This window comes from Manduca sexta, chromosome 4 (genome assembly GCF_014839805.1).
Source record: "Manduca sexta isolate Smith_Timp_Sample1 chromosome 4, JHU_Msex_v1.0, whole genome shotgun sequence".
Lineage (NCBI taxonomy): Eukaryota > Metazoa > Arthropoda > Insecta > Lepidoptera > Sphingidae > Manduca > Manduca sexta.
Genome location: NC_051118.1, coordinates 2,501,099 through 2,510,190, shown reverse-complemented (window position 1 = coordinate 2,510,190; position 9,092 = coordinate 2,501,099). Strand labels below are relative to the sequence as shown.

Below are 9,092 nucleotides of genomic sequence, written 5' to 3'. Positions count from 1 at the left end.
CGGCTTGTTTGCCGCTATGTTTTTTTTTTGTATCGGACCCCGCTCTCAACATTGGGGCACAATCCTTCGGCTTAGCGACTGCAGGGCCCTGGAGTAAAGTTGGGAAGGGATATCTAGGGGAAGGAAACGAACCCTCTTTGTATGGGCGGAGGATAGACCAGTTTACGGGAGCCCTCATACGCCTTAATGTATAGTTCCACATTAAGGCGTATGAGAGCCAACCAAGAGGTATACACACTGTGCCTAGAGCCATCATGATTTTGGCACCCGCATTGCTCTGGAGGGAAGTGGACAATTAATATTTCCAACTCCTCCCTATCTTTCTATTTGATTAATTTCGTTGCGGAATAATGACATATTAGTTTTCCCTGAGACTCGCCGAGCTTCACTGCTCGGTGTCATAAAATGCGTGCCACTGCTGATCCTGGCTTACAGGAGTTGTAGTGGTGGATGTGAGGGCGGGAAAGTCTCTCTGTGCCTAGAGCCGTGGCAAATGTCCCGTCATACTGGTATAGGTCGCTTATGTAAGCCAACACGACCCTTTCATTCAGACCGAAGTCAATGCAATGATTTAATAATTAATGTTAATGATTAATGGCTACTAGAGTTTTCCTTCACATCAATGTCTTAAGGAGATATCAGAACGAATCCACGCGCAAACATTATTTGAAGTACAAACGCATGCACATACAGATCTATTGTTCAAGTATATATTTTAATGGTAATTGTATTTTTTTATTAGTAAATTATATAATTCATCTAATATACCGTTGAACGTTACCAAAATATCATAATCAGGTTTTATAATAAAACCAACCTTATTCAATTTGTATTTAAATTCCTTTTTATAAAAATGGAAATGTAAAAACTAAATCATAAAAATACAGGTTTTCGCCAAATATATTTAAATGAAGATCAATATTTGATTTTTTGACGATTCATTGTTGATGCAATAAAACATCTTGGAAGTAGTAACGAAGTGTCACAAAATATGACCATAATAGTTTGCCGTTCGCCTGATGGTAAGCGATACGACCACCCATAAATAGCAGAAACACCATCCAACATCTTGAATTACAAAGTATTATTTGGTATTTCACTGCGCTCGCCATCCTGAGACATGAGATGTTAAGTCTCATTATGTCCACTTGTTACACTTGCTACAATGTCCTTCAAACCGGAGCACAACAGATTACACACTGCTACTTGGCGGCAGAAATAGACATTGCGGTGGTACCTACCCAGGCGGATTCTCACATATGACACCAGTAACATTGCCAACCTATATACGATTAAATTGCATAATTCTGAACATGTATGCTCCGAATCCAGATCTTATCAAAGACCTTGAACCATTACTCAGATCATAGTATCAACTGTAAACAAATACGAAACTGTATTTTGGGTTTTTATTACTTATCAGATAAAGATTTCTTCTCGTAAGCCGCATCCGCTCCACAATACATTTCATTCTTAAAGGCTTAATGGTATCTTGCTGTTTGAAACTAGGCTCATTAAAATGGAGCAATATTCTCGCCTCGCAAGCTATTCTTGATAGGAATTAACATGCGCAATGGCCAGGAAATTCTTGCCGGCAATGACAGGGAATACTCGCTTGGCCTAAACAATAATCGTATAAAAGTCTGACAGACAATGAATCTAAAGATTGACTTTAATAGGGAATATTTTGGTAATCTAATTTTTTTTAAAGACCTAAAATTTATTTTGTAAAGTATTCGTAAACCTTTGCATAATACCGCCCGTAAGAGTACAGAATGACTGCTCAATGCATTTTGCTCGGAGGGCCTTAATTCTCAGAAATCGAAACAAAGCTAAGATCTTTCATTATAAATTAAATCATGCAGATAAAAATACTACTGAATTTAAATATTTCGTATGATTTCTCAATAGATCTGTAAATGCGAAGCGTGAGGAACATTACATACAAAATTTCCCATTGAAGTAATTGTTCTACACTGGTCATACAAAATTAACATTATTGCTTTTATTACTGTACATACATTCATTTCAAAAGAAACACTGAATGCAGTTTTTGTTCGACTAGAAACAGTCACACTGAAACAATAAATAGTCACATGTCAATCTTCGTACCATGCCTTGTGGCATAGTTAGCAATCCAAACCATTTTAATAAGAAACGAAAACCTATATTTCGGACATGTCTAAATCTAACAGACATTGAATATGATGAAAATTACAAAACGCCATATGGAAATGCCAAAAACATTGCAGGTTTAGTTCTGACGGCAAGATGTTTCTGTACAACATTTTGATTTCTATGGCTTGCCCCTTATAACATGGCCAAAACAGGGCGTCTTGGGTGAATCATTTTACTGAATACGCCTCTCGAAATAGAAAAATATGAACCTGCAAATTAACGGTCAATAACGGAAATCCTAAACAAACTGCAATTTTGACCTCTCCAAATATCAAGACTTTTGATCTTTTATTACACAAGCGATGTCAAAGGGAAATTAAAAATGACACACTAGTAAATCAAAAACTGCATTTTATAAACAGATTATGTGAACACACGACATTAAAACCGAAATACAATTTACAATGCGCGCCTTTTATATTGGCCGGAATGAAGTTAGAAAAGGTACAGTACGGCCGCTAGTTTATGATCAGTTTGAAGTTAGTCACAACACCGGCTCTCTGTATGTCGTCAAGTTAGTCTCTAGTAATGATGGCTACATGCCACTCGTGACTAACTTCAAACCGACCGTACTGTATAAACTTCAGTGGCAAAGTCAAATAGCGCGTCATTTCATTTTCATTGCTTTTGGACGAATACACTAACCTAACTCCTTCCAGTCAATAAATCATAGCTTTGATGACGTCATGAGTTTCCTAAAGCATCAAGATCACACGATATTAATACATTCAGCTATTTAAATTCTGATCTCTGGCATTTTGGTTTCTCATACTTTTTTACTGTTACCTATTAATTATTTTATACTGCGAGCTTCTGATTCTACAGCTTTAACACATGTTAACAAGAGCCAAAAGTAACTAGCCAAAAACCCAATGAATTAGGTTTTTATGACTATTAATCAACTGTACCTATTTGAAACTAAAAGAACTGTGCCAACAAATATGTTGAGCACGTCATTGCGTAAAATAAAAGCTATGATCTTTGACGCGACATTGCGTCCGTTTTTTGTCGTACGATAATCGTACACAAAACTGTTACGATTAAGTCTGACGTACAATATGCATGCAATATTGTACCAATATAAATTAATGCTAGTTTGTAATGCTCATAACCGCTCTCTCGTGGCTAAGACATTAATATTGACGTCCTAGGCCTAATTTCACTGCCACTGGTCAGTTGCAGTAGGTAGTCACAGCCATGATTCTGGAAGGAGTGACAATGCAATGTTCATACCGCGTACAAGCGTGCTCAACGACACACAAGTATCTAACACAACCACCACGCACTCATAAAAAACAAACTCCAAACGTAATGTTTACAAATTGTTCTTATTTACATCAGCTTCTATAGCTAAATGCGTTTGAGATGAAAATTTATACTGCATTATTAGTGGACAGAGTGAACGTGCGCACGCGCATCACTTACAAAGTTTACTAAAATTTCAATTTTCGTTTAAAATGACTGTAGGAGCACATCATACTTGATAATACAATCCAACTACTTTTTATCGTGACAGAAGTCCCAGAACATTTATGACTAGCACCGATGGTACACGGACTGGTTGGTAGTAACAATTACTTCGACAGGCGGCTTATATACCTTCATATAGAGTCTATATTAGCACAATGAAACTTCTCACCACTTAAAACTACACAGTAGTTCCGTTTTTTATTCGACTTAAGGTCGAATTTAATTATGGTTGACTTCGCCGTACTAATAAGCTGATTAATCGAATGCCAAACCATTTTAACACTCAAGATCACGCCTTAATCTCATAATGGGTATGCGCGCATCTATTCACCTTAGTCTCCGAAGTCATAGCCATCCTTGTTATTGAGGGCGAAAACACTAATATCTAGGATTTCCGCCTAATCTAGAGCAAGACATTTTCTGCTTGACCCTGAATCGAACCCTTCAAGAACGCTGCCGCCAAGCCAATGATTTACGGTAATACTATTATCAAAATCGATGACTAAGCCATTACCTTGTATTGACATGCTAATCACTTAAATACATAGAAAACTCATGAACAAAGCACGCTAAAAATTATACGGGACAAACTCGGTTATCAATGGCAAGTACTCAAGGTTTTACGTATCGTTACATTATGGAAACTTTTAACTAAAACGTCGTGTATTTCATGCATTATAAATTTTCACCTCAAACGTGCATTTCATAAATTGGTTGTGTTACTATTCTAAATCAGTGACTGCGTTAATTTTACGGGAATACAATTTCTAAGTCAATTACAAAGGAAAAAAATAACATGATTTCTATGCATATATAAATGGCAAGCTAGACTGGCTTCGTGGTACATTATTCACATTCATCATCACCTAATTAATCTTACACGACTATCCAAGCTTACGACTTGCCAACGGATTGACATACACAGCGCCATTTTATCGGGCTGGAAGGACCAAGGGAAGTTGAACGTTTCTAGAAGTTTCAACTTTGCGTTTATATGTTTACGGTTTAAAATCAATATCATCAAATCTATACGGAATCAGGACATCGTTTTATATTAACAGTGACTAACTCACTGTGAAATAGTGGCAAAGGGTCCATATAACCCGATTCCTGCTGGCTTCCCTTTATGTAGAATCTAATTATCATTAGAACGATTTGCAGACCTTATTTATGCATTAGTACCGATATATTGTGTCGAGTTCCCTTTCGAGAAATATTCACATTTCGCCACTGCTGTGAAACACCGTTTTTCTAAGAATCTATCGGGATGCAATATACTATCCCCCTTATTCATAGACGTTTTTTATCTAAGGATGGAGTAAAGCTGTGATAATAAGTCTGTTCTTCAGTGCTGACGGCATGGCAGCTTTCGAAGTGCGTAAACATAGGGCCGTTGTGATTGGCTAATATAGAGATACAACAATAATAAATGTATGCTTCTTTTTATTTCCTGATATATCACAATGCTAACAATGCTTGGACAAGGAATAGTCTAGCTTTGAATACACTATATTGGCATAAACTCTCATTTAGACAATACTGTTTTGAAAAATAGACCATGGCATAAGTACAAAAGTACTCATCAAAAGATATGATATCTTTTAGCGTCATAATGGATATTATACAGAAGTTTAGCAAACTTCAAACAGTATCTGCTTTAATTTCTGATTACCTTAATGTAGATATCATTAAATCGAACCGTTGTGATTACGCCATTACATTACCAGAGATACACCAATTTAAGTCATGTTTATCTACATATCAGAGTCAAAATAAATGGTGAATCGTCTGGTAATGAATGACAATCATAATACGAATTGATTAAGTTTATCAATTTGATATTTAAAGCCTATCGATTGAGAAGTCACGTATTTTATGACACTTAAAATATAATTGAATGTTCTCTTTCCTTCCAGCCCCCAATCATTGTCTAAAGCGTTCTAATGTCACAGCGCCATTTTAAAAACCTCTAACCTTATGTACCAAATATAACGGCAACCAGTCTTTATGATTTGCTAAAGAAACGTTTTACCCAATTGTCTGCCCAATCGTGAGGTAGCATTGTTATTTAAGACATTTTTTGTGCAATTAATGCAGCACCAATAGGGTGAATGTTGGTAAAAATCAATAGGTTTGAACGAAACAAAATTTAATGATTTTCAGAAATTTATTCACAGGATTCATTAGACATGCAGAATCCTTTGACAATTGCATTACACTGGCCAGGTTTCTTAATTATCATGCAGCCTAGCACTGGGTTAGATTAAAATAAGTGCAAACTTACATTTTGATCTTTACCAACAGTCATTATGAAAGGAACAAGTCAAAGTCAACTAAACTCTACGATTGTGTAAAAATGGAACACAAAACGAATACTGATTTGATCAACTGTAAGGAAAATACCATCCAATAATTAAATACTTGCTCGTAACTCTATATATACATAAGGAATTTTACACATGGCTAATGTATAACTGTGAAAAATATTATAATCCATCTATTTTTTGACTGGCAGACAGGGATCTGAATATCTAGGCTTTCTCAACTGGTGTCACTGGGCACTGTCCTAACTAACTATTGAGCCAGATTTAATGATAAATGAGTATTGACAATGATAAGCATTATCATTAAATGTTCAGCACTTAACTCTTAAACTGTACTTTACTAAAATAATCATACAGAGCTGCCGCAGCTCTTTAGCCTAACTTAAATCTTTTTGGTGCAGTTTTGCCTTCCTGTCTGTTTGCATATAGCAATATATTTACAAAAAATATTTAATAATTCTAATGTTAATCATTCACTACTTATTGCTAAGCCTCAAAATATATCAGATGGAAAATATTCATGTACATAATACATTTGTCAATCAAGTCCAAAGCTCTGCATGTCCACCTTTAGACAGAACAAATTTCCATTGTATACAGACAGCAAAATCCATAAGTACAATAGTCTATCAAATTAATTCAGAGCTCTCGGGCCCATGATCACTGGCTAACAGTCTGTTGCAAAAATATTTGTCCAAAACTGACACCAAAAAGTTATACAAAAGTTTCTTATTGCATGTTTCACTTAGAAGGCGTAATAAGTCATGATTTCAGCACTGTGATGTTGAATAAATAAGTCCGCTTAACACTACTCAAGTCCGGGAAGATAGTTCACAACCCGATTGCGACGGGTTTCTTATAGCCCTAAGGCGCGCTCGGCGCATCTTCGCGGATTATATATCCCCATTTTGACTAATCCCAATCCTCTTGATGAACTCCTCCTGCAGCATTACCGTCTTGATCATGTTGGGGTGTGTTCCATATGTTATAGTCTGGTCTGGAGTGGAACAGTACTGCTGTGTACCGTCAGTGAGAATCACCTGCCCGTTGCTTAGGGATGCTGTAGAGTCCACGGAGTTCCAGTAGGTTTCGCTCGGCGACGCGTTGTTCACGCCAGGGGGCGGCGCGGCCGGAGCCCCCGTGTACCTGAAGTATGGGTTCTTCAGGTCCAGAGTGTTTGATGATGATATATTAGTGCCTTCCAGATTCACTTCCATTGTTACATCATAGCTCTGTCTCTTGTTTGCCAGCAGTAATACTCTCCCTGTGAGCGCTTGGCCTTGTTTTGCAAATATTGGTGTTTCTAACAAACAACGCACCTGGTACCAATGTGTAAGAGGTTCAGTTGGTGCTGTAGACAGCCAGATGTGCTGTGTAGCTCCCGCAAATAGCACATCAAACCAGAAAGCAAGACCATGGCACGTTCCAGACTGTGTCAGCTCAAATCTGAATGGTACTTCAATCCTGTGCAAATCTGTTTCGTGTGCATTGAGGAAATCAACAACATGCCGCACTGACCGCGCCATGCAAATGCGTACATCAAATGTGTCAACTATTGGCTGTCTAAAGTATTCCTTCATGGCTGCAGTACGAAGCGCGCTTAAATCCACCCCATGGAAACAAGTCTGGTACCAGAAGTTAGCTTTATTATACTGTTCCATAAATAACGCATCATCTGTAAACGGTGCTATGTGGAGGTCTCCTCTCGTGGGATACATATTACCGTTGGGCTTCAACCACTTCTTAGCATGAAGATATGTTTCTAACATACGCTCATTATATAACATATAACCCATTGGCTCGGATATAATTATATCTACACTCTCGGGCAATTCAATCTCCTCGATCTTGCCCGCAATGACTGTGATGCGGTCGTGGAGCCCGTTGGCTCTGACTAGCGCTTGAGCGTGGTGCGCCATGTTACTGGCCTCCACCGCGTACACCTTGCGAGCGCCGGCCTGCGCCGCGAAGAACGACAGGATGCCCGACCCTGCCCCGACGTCCAATACAACCTTATTTTTAAAATCGTTCACGTTGGACAGTATGGCGCGCTGGTAAGTGCTCGTTCTGACGTAGTCCTGCATCATGTTTTGCTGCTGACTTAGGTAACCGTAGAACTGGAAATATTGCATCGCCGACGAGTCTTCGGTACGCACGGTGAACACCGACGAAGAGCGCCCCGCCTTAATCTTACTGACCAACAGATGAAAGTTCTGACAATCCGCGTCAGACGCGAACTTGAAGAACAACGTTTCATTGTCAATAGTGAAGATGTAAGATTGGCCGGCCACGCGGGAACACTCACTTTGGCTGTGCACCGGGAACTCTAGCACCTCCTGCGCAAGCACTGGGTCCGCACGAATCACTTTCACACTCAAACCCTGCGGATCGTAGTCCACGTTTACATTTGTTGGAAAATTAAACCGAGGCGTCAACGCGCCATCACTGTTGACGGTCGACACCGTCACCCCGCGAAACGTGTTCGCCATTTTCGTTTACTCTACGCGGGGACGCGGCTGTTTTGATATATCCACGCGTGTTTTGGCAAACAAAGAAAAATGCCGTTGGGAAGTTTATGTATGAGGCCGGCGTAAAATCGATCACTCACAAACTTCCTCCCTCTTTTTGTCTATGGTGGGCAGCGTGCTAATGCTAACTTTTTTTATTATTTTTTTATTTATTGTTCTCTGAACATGAGCAAAAGCATACAATTAATATGTTCAACCGTCGAGGTCACCACTTATTTCATTCAAAATTTTTAAAAATGATGTCACCTGAATGAATATTTTGAATGGATACTCTTTGTAAAAGTCGTCTTGTAATTTTGCTTGTTTTAGATTTAGGAAAATAAAAATATGTAAATTATATTTTCTGCATCCAATTGAAAAATTAGCCCACCATAGAGCAAATACTTGGCTCCACATGGCACATAATTACGCTCACGATCTTGGTCTATGTATGATCATGTCCAATAGAAATAAAACGTAATATTTAAACGACAAAGTCTTTCGTATACATGCTTGAATTTCACAAAGTAAAATTTCGTTACAGAACAATCGATAGTAATATAATCGAGCTTATCTTATTGCAGTCCTACGAATAGTATCTACTAGCCGAAAG

General features: G+C 38.3%; 1 protein-coding gene across 1 annotated transcript; it reads right to left on the bottom strand.

Moving 5' to 3' along the window:
- Positions 1-2,511: 2,511 nt before the first annotated feature.
- On the bottom strand, positions 2,512-8,633 carry LOC115444570 (histone-arginine methyltransferase CARMER). The gene has a single exon (XM_030170396.2). The coding sequence runs from the start codon at positions 8,459-8,461 to the stop codon at positions 6,866-6,868; it is 1,596 nt and encodes a 531-aa protein (XP_030026256.1). The 5' UTR covers positions 8,462-8,633; the 3' UTR covers positions 2,512-6,865.
- Positions 8,634-9,092: the final 459 nt, after the last annotated feature.

What these genes read in the sequence shown, in the direction of transcription:
- LOC115444570 (XM_030170396.2), bottom strand. Translation starts at nt 8,461, where the DNA reads ATGGCGAACACGTTTCGCGGGGTGACGGTGTCGACCGTCAACAGTGAT.